At 42.3% G+C, this 18265-nt stretch overlaps 1 protein-coding gene across 1 annotated transcript; it reads right to left on the minus strand.

Annotated features, from left to right (window-relative positions):
* Positions 1 to 983: 983 nt before the first annotated feature.
* On the minus strand, positions 984 to 12471 carry LOC148850167 (myosin-2 heavy chain-like protein). Its single transcript, XM_088947580.1, has 5 exons — positions 12062 to 12471; positions 3492 to 3650; positions 3211 to 3383; positions 1307 to 3131; positions 984 to 1191 (listed from the first exon to the last, which is right to left on the minus strand). Exons 1-5 carry the CDS (start codon positions 12191 to 12193, stop codon positions 1135 to 1137), a joined length of 2346 nt encoding a protein of 781 aa, XP_088803706.1. The 5' UTR covers positions 12194 to 12471; the 3' UTR covers positions 984 to 1134.
* Between the last annotated feature and the right edge of the window lie 5794 nt (positions 12472 to 18265).

Raw genomic sequence — 18265 nt, forward strand, 5'->3', positions numbered from 1 at the left:
ACGGTTTGAATGACCGTACATCTACGCTTTCGGGTTTCGTTGTGGTTCCACATTTGGGTCCCATCATTTTCTTGCTCGATGTGAAAACTTGGGATTAGTTTTGATGAAATAAATATGATCACCATCAGCTCATTGTACTCTGCCGTCAAATGTTGATCTGACGGTGAAAAGCTTTGATCGATTATAGTATGTGGGACCTACAGCATCTATTCCCCATCTTTTTTTTTATGAATCTTCCCCATCTTTTCTTGGTAAACCTTAAACCCTCTTCTTCCCCATCTCCGGTCCCAAGCCCAACCCCGCTTTCGTTTTAACCTTTATTGACTTCCCGACTTCTGAGCCTGCTCTAACTGGTTAACTAGTGATAGCAAGCATTAGTGCATGATGCGCTGGGCCTCACTAGTGATTGTGGTTGGATGAGTGTCGTTCACTCTTTCTCACTTCTGCAAGTGTACAACTAACAAATGGCCTGTGGCCAGCCGGTAGGCCCACCATTAGAGAAAAACCTGTTTCTTTCTTTGCTGCTACACTAGTCGTAATTTGGCCATTTATTCCTCAGCTTTGACTTGAGGAATCTCAACCGAATTGAGAAAACTTTTTTTTTTTTTGGCCAAGAAGAAGTGAAGAACTAAGCTCCATTAACTAGTGGTGGTTGAGAGTTGAGATGTTGGAAGTGGAATTTCATTAATGCTTTCTTCGTGCTGTGACAACGCGTCTATGGACAGTCAAACGCGGGCACGTAGGATGAACGTCACCGTTCAAATCCCAAAACTGTAACAGAATATAATATATTGCGCATACATCACCTATTGGAAATTAATAACGACATTGCTTTGTTCTGCTAAAAGCCTAAAACAATTCCGATCACCCATGGACTGGTTATATCTCAATTTTTGAGTAGTTTAATCAAAAGCCAGGCTTCTGAAAGGTAATATATATACACACATTTTATAGGATGCTGCGAACAGTTTAGGGAAAGAGGGTTGAAGAAGCGAATATACATTTTATTATAAAAGAGCTTTTGGGTCAATTATCTCGACATAGAATAAGAGCAGCTTATATATATACACACACAAACATTTGATAGGATGCTAAATCATATCTTCAGAAAAAAACAGTAACAGGATGACATTTTTAGAGCTCCGCCCTAGATTGCTTTTGCTCCTCTTCTTCAGCTTTTATCCAAGCAGCCTGAGCAAAGAAAGAGAGAATAAAAAAATTGGTACAAAATGAACAAATTACAATGCGTTTGCTAGCTATATAAACGAGAGAAAAAAAAAAGGAGAGAAGGATGAAGAGAACTTGCCTTGTCTCGCTCAAGTCTCGAAAGACGAGGGCGTATAGAATTCCCTAAGCTCAAGCCTCCCCATGCCTCTTGCAATTCCCTCTCCCTTGCTTCTCGACGTGCCTCTAAATGTTTAGTGTGATCTCCCCCAGATTGCTGAGTAGCAGCCAACTTCTCCTTCTCAAGTCTTGACTGGTGTTTCACCAATATTTGATCCAAACCGCCCTCACTTTTCTCGAGCTCTGGCTCCCTCCTCTTCAATATGATCACTTCTTCCCTCACACCTAACCCCATTTTTTCTTTCTCGAGTCTTGATACATGCTTCGCCAAGACTTTGTCCAAGCTCTCACAATCTGTAACATCGCTGCTTCCTTGTTTTTTCTGCTTTCTCTTAACATAATCCATTCCCAATGCTAATGCTTGCATTTTCTCCCTTTCCAACCTGTGCACAGGCTTCACCAGTATCTTATCTAGGCCATTGTCTGTCTCTTTTATTCCATTTCCATCTTGAAGTGACGACAGTGATTCCAATTTATCCACTGATTCGTTGGAATCTATATTTTCTTTGCCCGCTTGCCCTACTGTATCATCCAACTCTTTGACAACCTTAGGTAAAGCCAGACTCTTATAATTAACCTTGCTGTTGCCTCCCACTAGTTGGTCAGTTTTTCTCATGTTCCTGGCATCTTGAACCTCTCTTTCAAGTCTTGACACATGCTTCACCAGAAACTTGTCTAGACTAGGGACATCTGAAACATCTTTTTTTCTTTGCTGGATCAATCTATCTTGCTTGTTTCCCTTCTTGTCATTAACCCCAGATTCTGTTGCTAACTTCTTTTTTTCCTCTTCAATCTCCTTCTGTAGCTTAGAGGAATGCTTTAGTAGAATACTTCCCAAATCTGTGATAGCCTCAGATGAAGTGATAGTCCTGTTTGAATTGTCTGCCGTGTCCTCTGATCCTTGTGGATTGTTCCTGCATCCTTCTTTACACTCACTGTTTCTCATGTTTTTGGCTTCTTCTACCTCTCTTTCAAGCTTCGACATGTGCTTAACCAAAAACTTGTCTAAACTTGGGAGTTCTGTCACCACCTGTTTCCTTCTTATCTCCCTATCCATGATGTGCTCCATGTTAGAGCGTCGAAAAACCCCTGTATTTCTGCCAAAAGTAACAATAGGAGCCATGGTTTCAGTGCCAAATTCTGGATTCTGCTGCTTACTATTTTCCACTTCAAGCAGAGCAGCATTCAAGCCACAGGTAGCAACTATGGTGGCAAGAGAAGCCAGCTCATCTTCTTGTAAACATTTGAGCCTGTTGAGCATCAAATCAACAAGTTTTGTGGTATTAATATTTGGTGAAATTTGCTTGTTCTTACTCCTTTGTCTTAATTTTGTGCCTGGAATCTTCGAATTTGAACACTGAGAAACAACACCATCTTCTTGAGACCCTGAGTCCAGTCCAGAATCATTATCTGTTTCACATTCTGATGAAAATTCTGATAATTCTTGGTTGGTCTCATTTGTATCTGGATTTTGACTGATCTTCCACAGTAGGTCTTTGATATCATCCTTAGTTAGAGAAGAGGGGCAATGTGCAAGCCTAATTAATGCAATCTTGACAGCTGCTGCAACTTCTTTGTCTACCTCAAATGCTGTTTCAAAAGATGCCGTAACAGTATGTGTGGTAGATCCTCCTTTGTTTACTGAAGATGACTCTATTTCACATGGCTTCCAAGGGCAATCTTGTCTCTCATACATGATCACTCCCATTGCTTTTGCTGCTTCAAAGGCTTCAACTACATCTTTCTCTGCTTTAAGCAAAAAGGCCTCTGCTTCTTTGCTCTGGATTCTATTAAAAATTAAAGAAACAAGTTTAGAGAGGAACCAAAATTTTGATCTTAATGTAATGAGTGGGGAAAAAAAGAAACCTGGCAGCTCGAAGTATTTTACACCAAGATGCTTCCACCATTGCATCTTTACGAGCCTCCATGACCCCCTGTGCTGCTTCTCTAGCTGCAATCTTTTCTCTCTCTACTCTACAGTAATGAGGATTTGAATTACCCAAAGTCTCATCAAGAGTTGAATTCATGCCCCCTATTTCCTGTAATATAATATGTACTTCAGATTAGTAACTGTGCTTGCCTCAAACAACCAAACCTAGTGGGCAAGAAATGCCTCACGGAATGAAAATGAAACCAAAAAGTAGTACCTGCAGGAGCTTTATTTTCCTATTCAAGTAAGAATCTGTCTTTTTCCTAGGGAACCAGTTAAGTGGAGAAGAATTCCTTCTGTGAGGATGCTTCTTTATGTGGGATGTTGATTTATTGACAGCATTTAGTGTTTGACCAATATCTTTTGAAACTCTATTCTGCATTAAAAAATCAATGTGAAAAGATATAAGAAATGATTTTTCTTCATCTGGGATAAAAACTTGATCACATAGCCATTTTGATTTCATTTTAGCACATCATTGGATAGTATGAATAGACAAGTGCAATTGTATGGCATATAGTAACATAACCATGCAAGGGACTTGGTCAAATCATTTGTGTGAGCATGTCTACACATATGCACAGTCGCACATTTGTCATGCTTAACTAGTTAAAGTTTGCCCAAGTTTTGCCTTCTGTGGTTCCAGTTTTTTTTTTTTTTTTGATAAATGAGAATAGATTTTATTAATTCTGAAGGTATAGGCATTACAAGCATCTCTTATAGAGAGGCACAAGATGCTACCTCTCTATAAACAAAAACAGAACATAAACTATTACAAAAATATTACAGGTGAGCCCAAAACAAAGATTGTCTATTCACCCCCTTGTTTGGCAAGGGTAGCTGATCTCCTCACCCATTCTATCCTCAAGTTCATATCCTTGGTGATCCATAAAAACTTTTTTATCTCATCCCCGTGTAACCAACCCACCACCAGGTTTTGAGTCCCCTTCAATCTCCTCACCCATTCAATTCATTAGCAATCTGTGCTCCTTGTAAGGCAGCAAATAATTCTGCTTTGAGAGAACAGTTCATCCATGTGTCTCACAACCCCTCCCCCTATATCAGCTAACCCATTAGCCGATCTCCTCACCCATTCTATCCTCAAGTTCATATGCTTGGTGATCCATAAAAACTTTTTTATCTCATCCCCGTGTAACCAACCCACCACCAGGTTTTGAGTCCCCTTCAATCTCCTCACCCATTCAATTCATTAGCAATCTGTGCTCCTTGTAAGGCAGCAAATAATTCTGCTTTGAGAGAACAGTTCATCCATGTGTCTCACAACCCCTCCCCCTATATCAGCTAACCCATTAGCCGATCTCCTCACCCATTCTATCCTCAAGTTCATATCCTTGGTGATCCATAAAAACTTTTTTATCTCATCCCCGTGTAACCAACCCACCACCAGGTTTTGAGTCCCCTTCAATCTCCTCACCCATTCAATTCATTAGCAGTCTGTGCTCCTTGTAAGGCAGCAAATAATTCTGCTTTGAGAGAACAGTTCATCCATGTGTCTCACAACCCCTCCCCCTATATCAGCTAACCCATTAGCCGATCTCCTCACCCATTCTATCCTCAAGTTCATATCCTTGGTGATCCATAAAAACTTTTTTATCTCATCCCCGTGTAACCAACCCACCACCAGGTTTTGAGTCCCCTTCAATCTCCTCACCCATTCAATTCATTAGCAGTCTGTGCTCCTTGTAAGGCAGCAAATAATCTGCTTTGAGAGAACAGTTCATCCATGTGTCTCACAACCCCTCCCCCTATATCAGCTAACCCATTAGCCGATCTCCTCACCCATTCTATCCTCAAGTTCATATCCTTGGTGATCCATAAAAACTTTTTTATCTCATCCCCGTGTAACCAACCCACCACCAGGTTTTGAGTCCCCTTCAATCTCCTCACCCATTCAATTCATTAGCAGTCTGTGCTCCTTGTAAGGCAGCAAATAATTCTGCCTTGAGAGAACAGTTCATCCATGTGTCTCACAACCCCTCCTCCTATATCAGCTAATCCATTAGCCGATCTCCTCACCCATTCTATCCTCAAGTTCATATCCTTGGTGATCCATAAAAACTTTTTTATCTCATCCCCGTGTAACCAACCCACCACCAGGTTTTGAGTCCCCTTCAATCTCCTCACCCATTCAATTCATTAGCAGTCTGTGCTCCTTGTAAGGCAGCAAATAATTCTGCCTTGAGAGAACAGTTCATCCATGTGTCTCACAACCCCTCCTCCTATATCAGCTAATCCATTAGCTGATCTCCTCACCCATTCTATCCTCAAGTTCATATCCTTGGTGATCCATAAAAACTTTTTTATCTCATCCCTGTGTAACCAACTCACCACCAGGTTTTGAGTCCCCTTCAATCTCCTCACCCATCAATTCATTAGCAGTCTGTGCTCCTTGTAAGGCAGCAAATAATTCTGCCTTGAGAGAACAGTTCATCCATGTGTCTCACAACCCCTCCTATATCCCCTGCTACTTCCGTCAAAATTCAGCTTCACATACATATCCTTGGTGATCCATAAAAACTTTTTTAGCTCATCCCTGTGTAACCAACTCACCACCAGGTTTTGAGTCCCCTTCAATCTCCTCACCCATCAATTCATTAGCAGTCTGTGCTCCTTGTAAGGCAGCAAATAATTCTGCCTTGAGAGAACAGTTCATCCATGTGTCTCACAACCCCTCCTATATCCCCTGCTACTCCCGTCAAAATTCAGCTTCACATAGTTTTCAGCTACCCATTCAATTCATTAGCAGTCTTTGCTCCTTGTAAGGCAGCAAATAATTCTGCCTTGAGAGAACAGTTCATCCATGTGTCTCACAACCCCTCCTCCTATATCCTGCTACTCCCGTCAAAATTCAGCTTCACATAGTTTTCAACTGGGTAGCCATACAGCATTTATCCTTTCCCTTCTGGAAGAACTTCTTGCCACTCTCTCCTTGCCAATTTCTCCACAGGTCATCAGGAGAAACTTGAGAAAACAGATCCATAGATTTGATCTAATGAATCACTCTAATCATCACACAGTCCCTTATTGTTCCTTGCTCCTCTCCTTCTCAGAGAAGATTATCATATTCCTCTCTTCCCAAATAGTCCAAACCAAGGCTGCTCTGACACACCTCCACATTATCCTTCCCCCTCTTTTTTGGCCAAGTAAACATAGAAGGATCAAACAACACATTAGCCTCCGCTGGTAAGGACCATCTGCACCCAAACAAAAGAAAAAAACCAATTCCATATATCAATAAATGAGAGCAACTCTCATTATCAGATCTGGACAAGAAACACCAGTTAGGAGAGACATGAATTTGGGTTTCCTCTTCTATAGCATTTCCAAGGTATTAATTTTTCCATGAATTACTTCCCAACAAAAAACACTTATTTTAGGGGGAATGGATTTGCACCAGAACTCTTTCAAGGGGAACAAAGGAGAGGGGGAATAATTACAAACAAACTTGAAGGAGGCACATGAAAACAGACCCTTAGGTTGAGGGGCCCAAATACACTTGTCTGAGTTATTAGGATCAAAAGCAACTGTACAAGCCCTCAACTCGCCATCCCTTAACTCTCTATGAAAGCCAAAGTCCCAATTATGGTCCAATGGGAGAACTGGGGGAGCAATGAATTTGACAATTTACAAACAAACTTGAAGGAGGCACATGAAAACAGACCCTTAGGTTGAGGGGCCCATTATGGTCCAATGGGAGAACTGGGGGAGCAATGAATTTGACAATTTACAAACAAACTTGAAGGAGGCACATGAAAACAGACCCTTAGGTTGAGGGGCCCAAATACACTTGTCTGAGTTATTAGGATCAAAAGCAACTGTACAAGCCCTCAACTCGCCATCCCTTAACTCTCTATGAAAGCCAAAGTCCCAATTATGGTCCAATGGGAGAACTGGGGGAGCAATGAATTTGACAATACATTCATTTTTGTACAAGGAAAGATGGGAAGAGATCCTTCAACTTGTAAGATCCGATCCAGATATCCTCCTAGAATTTAATAGTATCCCCTGAACAAGCGTCATACCTGACAAACTGGAGGAAAGTGGGCAGAATATGATGAATTGCCTTCCACGGAGATGCTAACGTAGCCCTGTTAGAGAAACTTGCACCCAGCCATTCCCCAGCCTTCCATGTATACTGGCTATTACTTTATGCCAAAGTCTATTCCATTCCCGTGGCCAACTCCATGGAGATGCTAACGTAGCCCTGTTAGAGAGACCTGCATCCCATCCATTCCCCAACCTTCCATGTAGGGCTATTACTTGATGCCAAAGTCTATTCTGTTCCCATGGCCAACTCCATGGAGATGCTGATGTAGCCTTGTTAGAGAGACCTGTATCTTCCCAGCCATTCCCCAACCTTCCATGTATAATGGCTATTACTTTGCCAGACAGCCAGAGTCTATCTTGTTCCCGTGGCCACCTCCATAACCATTTTCCTAGCAATGCCAAGTTCTTTTTATCCACATTCCTAATTCCCAATCCTCCTGCTTCAAAACTTCTACACAGTCTCCCTATTCCCACAAAAAGTCCCTCATCAGTATCTTATTTATCTCCTTTTAGACTGGCAGGTATGGACTTAATTAGAGTAACCCTACCCCCAATAGAGATGTAGTTTCTTTTCCAAGTAACATTGGAACCCAAAATCTAGTCTCTCTAGGGTTTGCACCTAGGGAAGTCCTAAGTAAGTTAGAGGCCAACTTGAGATGGAGCATTCTAGGACATTTGCAACAACTGTAAGGTCTCCTTCCTCTATGTTAATTCCCCCAATACAGCTCTTCTCAAGATTAATTTTAAGGTTAAGACTTGTCATTATGGTTAATGGGATTGTGAGAGACTTCTTTCCATTTTGTAGAGGTTTGAGGCAGGGAGACCCCTTATCACCCTTTCTCTTCACCCTAGTTGCAGATGTTTTGAGTAGTAGAATGATTTATAAGGCTGAAAGGGAGAATAGATTCAATGGTTGGAAGGTTGGTAAGGAGGTGAAGAGAAAGGGATCAGGGGTCTCCCTACCTCAAACCTCTACAAGCTGGAAAGAAGTCTCTCACAATCCCATTGACCATAGTCGAATAATGACAAGTCTTAACGCATCCAAAAATCCAATTGTGCACCATCTCTCCCCGAAACCACAAAATTCCATTATCTCAATTAAAAACGCCCAGTCCACCATATCATAATCTTTCTCAAGGTTCAACTTACATACAAAGCCTTCTTTCCTATATCTTTCTTTTCATTTCTTCCACACATTCATTGGCAATGAAGATTTGATCACCTATTTGTCTCCCTTTTACAAAAGTCCCTTGCTGTTGGCTGATTAAGGTAGGAAGAACTGTTTTTAACCTTGCGGAGAGGACCGTAGCAATAATCTTATACAAGTTGGTCACTAAGCTGATCGGTCTGAAATCCTTTGGGTGGTAAGCTGATCGGTTTGAAATAACTGTGATTCCAATTAGGGTGTAAACGGATCAAATCTGAATCAAATCAGGCAATATCCGAATTCAAATCCGATTAACAAATTCAATATCCGACGGATATCCGAAAATTAATATTCGAATTCAACTCCGATTAAATATTCGAATATTCGATTCGGATTCGACTAATTAATTCTTTTAGGTAATTAATAAATACATAAAATATATATAAATATATAAAATATATAAATATATAAAATATGTATATAATTTAATTATTATATATATATAAATAAATTATATAAAATATTTAAAAATTTTATATATTATATATAATAAATAAATAATCGGTCAAATTCGGATATTTTTCGAATTGAATCAGGTCATATCTGAATTCGAATCCCATTAGCTATTCGGTATGAATAGGATATCCGAATTCGACTGGTTAGATATTCGAATTATCCGAATTCGATTCGATTATGTTGAATCTCGAATTCAAAATTGGATTTTCGAATACTGTTGACACCCCTAATTCCATTTATTTTAGATGGCTTTATGTGAATATAGCTGGAAAGAATCAATTTTCTAATCCTTGGAGATATGTTCACATCACTCCATCCATGAAGTACTTTCTAATCACAAACTTCAAACCATTATTGAACTGTTGGACACTATATTCTAGAAAACTTTAATCATCAAATGAAAGCAGACAAATGGATGCAAGTTCTACTAGCTTAAACATGGAAGTGAGTGTGTAAGTATACAACTGCTATGTAGGTCAGCAACACAGAATAAAAGGACTGCAATAATTTCTGCAAATCTGCAGATAGATCATCAAATGGAAGCAGACAAATGGATGTAGAGATTCTACTAGCTTAAACATGGAAGTGAGTGTGTAAATACAATTACTTAGGTCAGCAACACACAATAAGATGGTCAAATTGCAACAATTTCTGCGAATCTGCTCATGATAATACTCCACATGAATGATTCAATTAGGTACACGAAGTGTTAAATAAAGTTATGATCTACTGCTGGAATCACTCCATGTTAATTTGAAAAAAAGAAGTTAAGTGGATACCTCTAATTCTTCTAGTCTGAGAGCACTTTCACTGTTATGTGGCCAAATGTAGAATAAATTCTATTGCAAAGGGGACTTATGATTGCAACCCATTTTGTCCTAGAACAGGTTTCCTTGACTCTTGTAGTCTACCCTGTTAATAACCAATTGTCTGACCAGTTCTAGCTTCTGCCACAAGCAGTTCATTTTCAAACATGCAAGTTTGTAACGTATGTAGCATTCTCATTCAAAGTTAAAATTTTGCAAACATCAATCTAATTCAGGAGTTTGTGTTCATACATGCAGACACAAAAGCACATTTCTGCACACATAAATTTAGAGCTGTGTAAGCATGAAGAGTCCTAGAAGTGGGCCCTGCTGCAGGCTGCCAAGTTCCTTTTTCTTAACCATAATTACTTTTTTTTTTTGCTTTAATATGATGAGCTTATATTTGAATCGTCAAATATAATCATGAAATTCAAGCCTTAGTGTCAGCCAGAACAAAAAATTTAAGCATTAATACAATACTGTTTACATTTCCATCACTGAGGTGCTCGGAATGGTGCCTGCCATCCCTAAATTTGAAACAGTGATTGATTGGAATCATCTGTAAGCCTCTTACAAAAGAACTCCAAGAAGTTGGTTTAGTCGTTTTAAAGATTATTTTTCCTTTTTTACTGTCGTTTTACAGTACTGATTACATTTCCATCATTGAGGTGCGGATGCCTGCATCCCTAAATTCCAACAATTTGATGTCATTTGTAATTCATCTCAGCTTTAAACACCAACAATTTGATGCTGTCTACACAAATCCTGCCTCACCATGGTTCTCTATCAACAGCCATGCTTTCTCTCAAATTGCAAGTCCTTAGTTTATATTTTACCACTTCAGCCCAAATTTTCTCTGATCCTTTTAGAGCCTTCTACTTGCACCAAGTCACTTCTCATTGGTGCAGTCATTGATCGTCAATGCATGTGACAAATCATCTCAATTGACTGTCATCTTGTCGCCAATTGGGGCTGCCCTTCTGTCCTCTCTAATGTGTTAATTTCTAATTCTGTCATTTCTAGTCTTTTTCACTTATGATGTCTATGTGTGTGACCAAACCATCTCAATTTACTCCATCACCTTGTCACCAATTGGAACTACGCAGTCATCTCTACTGTGCTAATCTCTAATTCTGTCATTTCTAGTCTTGTCACTCGTTCATCTCACATTCTCATCTCAGGTACACTTTTTTTTTAATTGAACAAACTCTTTCTTGATTTCAAAATTCCGCAGATTGAAAGAGGAGTTATTTCTATGTTTTGCATGAAGCATTCAACTAAAATTTGCAACATAGTCTAAATTAAACTACATTCAAAATGTCAAGTTTTTTTTTTTTTTCTCTAGCTCAGTTCTTTAGTACTGAAAAGAGCATCCATAACATTTGAAATCACATTAGTGATAATAAATTACAAAATGGTGTCGAAAATATTTCTTTGGCATAGAAAAGTCATAAAATATGGCAACATGAATGTCAAAATATAGACTAAATTTAGAGCCAGTGAGTGTCACAGGAGGCCTTAATAGCAAAAGAACAAGTTGTAACACCCCTTAACCAGGTATATTTTCACAAAACCCTTGTTACATTTTGTCCTTTTAGTGATTTGAGTGCCTTCATGCCCACAGAGCCCTTGACACTAGCATAATAGGTAGCATTATTCCAGGTTGAAGTAAGACAAGAGTCAAAGATAGCAGAGGCTCATTTCAACAATTAAAAACAAAGTAAACTAACCCCCCCCCCCCCCAACCAGGCGTATTTGCACAAAATCCTTGTTACAGTTTATTCTTTTATGATTTGAGTACCTTCAAGCCCACAGAGCCCTTGACACTAGCAGTAGCATTATTATAGGTTTGAAAAAGATAAGAACCTTATGAAATGCATTCTCCTTAAGATATAAACAGTCAAGGAGGAATCAAAGTCTTACCACATAATATAGGCTCAATCAAACAATTAAAAACAAAGTAAATGAGGAACAGAAGAAAAAAAAAATACTGAATTTTAAAACGCCAAAGATTCCTGCGATATACATCGAAGAGATATTTCATTCATAGAAACATATTTCGTTAGGGTTACAACTAATTAGTATTCAACAAAAAATCAGAACAACCAAAGTCCAAACAGTGAAACAATGGCCACCTGTCGCTAAAAAGTACTTATGTTGACGAACATCGAATCCTGTGTGTTGATAGAAACCTTAATTTGTAGGAAAATTAAAAAGACACACATAGATGATTAGGAACTCTACTAGTACCTTTCCGACCTTCCCGGTTGGTGTTGCAGAGTCTTCCACGTCGCCATCTTTTCTATCTGAGTCAACAAGAAAATCGTTGTTTTGCTTGTCTAAAACAGAAATGCAACCTAAATCCAAGCAGCCTAAATCCATGGTGGGACTTTACAGATCTGATGATAAAACGGGCGCGAACCGAAGACTGAGCGGTACGAAAGTAAAACGCTTGAGAGAAAGATGATAGGTCGATCAGTAGCAAGAATAGTCTTGGAGAAGAGAAAATGTGTTTTTCAGATATGAATCGGAGATGGAGAAGAACTGTTAGTCCACTCTGAGAAGATACGAGAAGAAATGCAAGATTTGGGAGACGCTTCTTGATTATAATTGATCGTTTGGAAAGGAAACTATCCGTTACGACTTACGAGACCGACTCCTTTGGTTCTAACGTTCATTTTTTTCTCATATGAGGAAGTATCCAGTGCATCTCACGCATTATTAGGTGTACATCCATTCATCCCACCAATATGATGTGACCTTCCAACCATCAAATCCAGAGTAGAAGGTACCAAAATGATGGTAAATTGGGAGAGCGCTCCCCTAACGAGTGATTTTTCCTGGGTCCATCAAGTTGTTCCGGGCCTTCGAGCACGTTCTCGAGTGAATTAATGGTTCAGATTATCCGTTTGGAATAATTCCGATCAAACGACAGTAAGGTCGTTACATCTTTTTGGGCAATTCGACAATGGAACTTCCCGGATTGAAATTGGTCGTACTCACACCGTTCGCACAGTCCCTTCCAGCAGATAAATACGGAGATGAACGGAGATCGATTTCAGTCGGTGTAAATTCCCATCGAACACCTTTACAGCCTTGCATTAGGAATATCTCCGTACTTTCATGTTTTATTTCAGATATTCTCAATGCAACGCTGTAAAAATTATTCAAACGGGGCTTGTTCTGACTGAATCCGGTTTACTACTGTAAAAGTTGCGAGAAGGGTCTGGACCATTTATTCATCTGTCAACAAAATACGGTACAGGCTCAGTTGGTAGGTTCTCTGACCCTCGTCGAGCAGTGAGTTGGAATCAAATCCTTCTCCCACTAGGGGATGGGCTACTCTGTTGTGTAGTCCCATTAATCGAAAAAAAAAACAAAATACGTTCCAATCCTCTACGAATATTATCTTATACGGATGGCAAACAGTGGGTTTAAGAAGGGTTTTACAAATTTTACAAATTTCTCGACAAACCTCTCAATCCCTATCCGCCTCAAAATTTATAGTGGGTTTGATTTTTAGAATCCAAATTCTTACTGCACATAAAAATGTAAAACCTTTCCCAATCCTATCTTTTCCCCATTTAGGGGTAGGGTGGGCTGGGTTTAGAACTTATGTCTAATTTTTTATTATTTTCTATTATATATAAATAATAAATAGGTAAAATAATATGAACAAACATCAAAATTTTCAATTATTTGATTAAGATTGTATAAAACACAAATTATTAATTATTCTTCATATAAAATTAAACACTTAATACATGAAGTCCATACCCTATTACCCTCCCTGCTGGTAGGATCCCAAAACATGTATTTGCTCTATAATCCATCCTTAACCTCAAAAAAAGCCTTCCCCTATCGGAGTGGGTACCCACTAGGAAGAAATTTCCATCCCTAATTCATAGGGCAAATCATATTTGTATAACATGCACTGTGAAATGAGAACTAATGGGCTTGAATTTGATGGTGCATACAAACCTAACTGATAAAGGAAGATTTGGTCCGATCTCGTAATTGCTCAATACGTGGCAAAGGCAACAGCTCGACACAATAGCATGCCCAAGGCACGAGTTCCGAAAGGGCAACAACCCGAACTGGCTTGCCCCATGGCAGTTCGGCCCACACCTCTATCCGAACTCAAGACTTCACCTCGCACACCACTCCAGCACTTCGCCTCCAGGACGCTGAACTGAACAACCGCACCGTACTTGACACCGAAGGAGTTTGTATCCAGGGGCGGCACACCTGACTAACTTGGGATCTGACGCTTGACAGCCGCACTTCAACGGTCACCTGCCACCGCCACCTGCCACCGCCATCTCCAGTTACAGAGACGGCTCCGACAAAGAGAACAGTGGCGGTTCTGCCCCAACAGAGGTGATGACACCCGAACTGGCAGAAGCGCAAAGGTAATCATACCCGACCTGACAGAAGCTTAGGAGTGAGTGCGCGAAGTGGTTATAAAAGGCTCTCTACTCCCCAAGAACAAGGTATGTGAACTTTGCGCCATCTGGTTTTATCTTGCCTTTGAAGAAATATTAACTTGAGCTTCGGAGCAATCTCACCGGGTTCCTCCCCGGAGATTCTTCACCTTCTTCTCCGTTTCAGGCCCCTGTTGCTTCGGTTAGAGGCAAGGTCATTGACAGTTAGGACCGGTCAGATTGCGCACCATCAATTGGTGTCGTCTGTGGGAGCGCTTCTAAAAGCCTCCCTCTAAAACTCTCAATCTCTTTTTTCCAAAAAACCCCAACACTCATGGCTTCTCAACAATGTTGGACGTGGCACGGAGATGAACACCACCGGGGAACAACTTCAAGTCCCCATGGTGTGCATCAGACAGTTCACCATCCCCCTTCCAGTGGATGGGATCCCTAACCTAAATGCGCCACGAATAGTGGCGCCCATAAACCTTCCCGCCATGAACGTCCCCTTTCCTCTCCCTGCCAAAACAACCTTTACTGAACCAACTGTTGTCTTCCTGGTGACCAGCCAGAACCAGTTTGATGACCTGATGCAATGCATGCGGGCAATGCAAGCCCAAATGCAACAATTCCAACAGCATAAGCTCCAGCAGCACCAAGTACTACACCACATCTCTCAGTATCACTATCAGCAGCAGTTCCCCCAACTGCCTCTGAACCAACCACTACTTCCACCTCAGCACCCTGTTCTAAAGCCGGTTAAGCCCTCTCCTCAGGGTGGACGTCATCACCGAGGAGAAGCCTCCGAGCTTCAGAACCCCCACAAGAGCCAAACCTCATCCCTGAGCCGAGGGGAAAGAAAAATCACCCCTACTTCGCAGCTCGCCGGCGGGTCAGAAACCTCGCCCGCCAAGTCAGTATCTCGGCACTCCAAGTCTGAGTTCCAGCTGACAGAGAATCGATTCAGTGTCCTAGCGGCAGACTACTAACAGTCTGGGCCCATCGAGCTCGGCAACACGGAGGCCAGCAGTGCCAGTACCAGGCCCACTCGGCAATGAAGACGCCAGTGAAATCGTCAAACTGCCACCCGTGTCCTGCCCGAGCTCATAGGTAAGGAAGAGACAAGCTCGGGCGAGGTAAAAGTTGTCCCTATTCTCTCAGTTCCTTCCCCCCTCACATCAGAACTCCTTGCAGTTCCCATGCCTAGAGACTTCAAGCTCCCCCCTTTAGACAAGTACGATGGGTCTTTCGACCCCAACAACTACACCGATGCCTTCCAGTCCCAAATGCACCTAGCCAGGGCCAATGAATCGTGCATGTGTGTGGCCTTCACCACCACCTTCAAGGGGTGGCCCGCACTTGGTATAGGAACCTGGCCCCAGGTCAATAAGAAGCTGGACCCAGTTCTTGCAGGTCTTCACTGCACACTTCGTTACCAGCAAGCGGTTCCCCAGAACCAAGGAGAGCATCTCCAGAGTAGTCCAGAGGGAAGGAGAGTCCATCCGGGGCTACATCAAGCGGTTCAATGACGCATGCTTGCAGATACCGCGACTGGACCCCGCGGTGCAGCTCGCGACAGCCAAGAGAGGAGTAACACACAAGGAGTTCAAATGGCACATGGTAGCTAACCAGCCCGTGACCATAGTCGAATTCCTCAAGCTCGTGGATAAGTTCATGAGAACAGAGGAAGAGATCAACCAAAGGACTGAAAGCGGGATCGAGAAAAGGAAGAAGGAAGGCGAGCCCTCAAACCCAGTTGACAGAAGTAAAAACCGGCCCAGGAGATGAAGCCGAGCCAGCCGTTCCAAGCTCCCTTAGCAGCTCGGACGAACTACACACCCTTAAACACGAGGCGGACCGAGATCTTGATGACTATCAAAGACGCCCCATACGTAAAATGGCCACCTCGCCTGAAAGGGAACCCAAACGAGAGAAATAAAAACTTGTACTGTAGTTTCCATAGAGATCACAGTCATAGTACCGAATAGTGTAATAATCTCCGGGATGAGATAGAGGGACTCATCCTTCGCGAGTACTTGAGAAATTTTGTACAGCATAATAGTAATAATAATAAGACAGGTCAGCAAGGGGAGCACGGAAGAGGTGCCCCCAAATCCAGCAGCAGGCCAGCCGAACCATCGCAAAGACAACCTCCGAAAGAGAGGCCAATTCAGGGAACCATCCACGTGATAGTGGGACGTTTGGTGGTAGCAGGTTGTACTTCGGCAGCGGCCCAAGAAGAACAGAACCCTACAAAGAGGCCGAAGATGGAAGAACTGATCTTCTTCACGGAAGACGATGCGCGAGGTGTCCACTACCCCCATGATGATGCGTTCGTCATAAAACTAAGGATCAATGACTTCGAAGTCAGGCGCATACTTGCGAATTCAGGTAGCTCGGCAGACATCCTCTTCAAGTCGGCATTTGACCAGCTTCAGTTGCAAAGAAGCGAGTTGAAGCCCGCGAACACTCCTCTGGTGGGCTTCAGCGGAGAGGAAGTCAGGCCTCTCGGGAAAATAACAGTACCTGTGGAAGTCGACACATGGCCTTGTGCGGTCAGACTCAACCACGATTTTCCTGTTGGTCGCGACCCCCTCCCCATACAATGCCATAATAGGGCGGCCAATTACGCATGTCCTACGGGCAGTGGTCTCCACCTACTATTTGGCAATGAAGTTCCCTACAGACTTCAGTGTGGGGGTAGCGTGGGGTGACCAGCTTGAGTCCCGCAAGTGTCATGTTGCCACCCTGAAGGGAAAAACCAAGGTGGCCGACGACCTCGAACTAGAGCGGCCTACGGAGCAGGGCAAGGAACGAGGTTCAGCCATAGAGGAAATGGTCGCAATCCCAACTTCAGCTATGGACCCGGCTCGAACGCTACAAATCGGTGCTTCCATCAAAGAACCTCTATGACCCGAACCGGTGAGTTTCCTACTTCAAATTTTAGACATTTTTGCATGGTCCGCGACCGATATGCCCGGTATTGACCCCAACATTATAATTCACAAACTTAATACTGACCCTGTAGTCAGACCCATTAGACAGAAGAAACGCAACTTAGCCCCGGAAGGCTAGAGGGCGGTCGATGAGGAGGTCGAAAAGATCCTCGTAGCAGACTTCATAAGGGAAGTTCATTACCTGAGCTGGGTAGCCAACCCAGTACTGGTGAAAAAGGAAAAAGGCAAGTGGTGCATGTGCGTTGACTACACCGACCTGAATCGATCTTGCCCGAAAGACTGCTTCCCCCTCCCCAGAATTGACCGCCTAGTGGACGCGACCTCGGGACAGGAATTGCTAAGCTTCTTGGATGCCTACTCGGGCTACAACCAATTCAGGATGGACCAGTTCGATGAGGAAAAACCGTCTTCATAACCGAGTTCGGCCTGTACTGCTACAAGGTCATGCCCTTCGGACTAAAGAATGCTGGGGCGACCTTCCAAAGACTTGTGAATAAGCTGTTTCGGCCCTTAATTGGCATGAAAATAGAATGTTATGTAGACGACATGGTCGTCAAGACAGTTTTCACAAGAATTAGTGCAAGACTTAGATTTTGTCTTCCGAATTCTGGGTCAATCTAGCATGAAACTGAACCCAAACAAGTGTGTCTTCGGTGTCACCTCGGGTAAGTTCCTAGGGTACATTGTCAACCGGTGCGGTATTGAGGCCAACCCGGGCAAGATAAAGGCCATCCTAGATATGAGACCACCCCGAAAAGTAAAAGAGTTTAGAGGCTAAACGGTCGCATAGCCGCTCTGAGCCGCTTCATGTCCAAATCGGCACACCGCTGTCTACCATTCTTTAAAGCAATCAAAGGCAAAGGGTTCAAATGGACCCAAGACTGTCAGCTCGTGTTCGACGAGCTAAAAACCTACCTCGCTAGTGTGCCAATCTTAACCAGGCCCGAGGAGGGCGAGGTCTTAGAACTGTACCTCTCGGCAAGTGACGAGGTGGTCAGTTCGGTACTAATAAAAGAAGTAGATTGGGTCCAACGACCCATTTATTATGTTAGTAAAATTTTGCAGGGAGTAGA

Source organism: Nelumbo lutea, chromosome 5, assembly GCF_056320005.1.
Source record: "Nelumbo lutea isolate HS-2025 chromosome 5, American lotus-T2T, whole genome shotgun sequence".
NCBI lineage: Eukaryota > Viridiplantae > Streptophyta > Magnoliopsida > Proteales > Nelumbonaceae > Nelumbo > Nelumbo lutea.

Bases quoted from the DNA above. Each gene is read 5' to 3' on its own strand.
- LOC148850167 (XM_088947580.1), bottom strand. From the start codon at position 12,193: ATGGATTTAGGCTGCTTGGATTTAGGTTGCATTTCTGTTTTAGACAAG. The intron at 3,132-3,210 runs GTTTCTTTTTTT...AATTTTTAATAG, and splicing joins AAAATACTTCGAGCTGCCAG to AATCCAGAGCAAAGAAGCAG. The intron at 1,192-1,306 runs GCAAGTTCTCTT...TTCTTTGCTCAG, and splicing joins CGAGACTTGAGCGAGACAAG to GCTGCTTGGATAAAAGCTGA.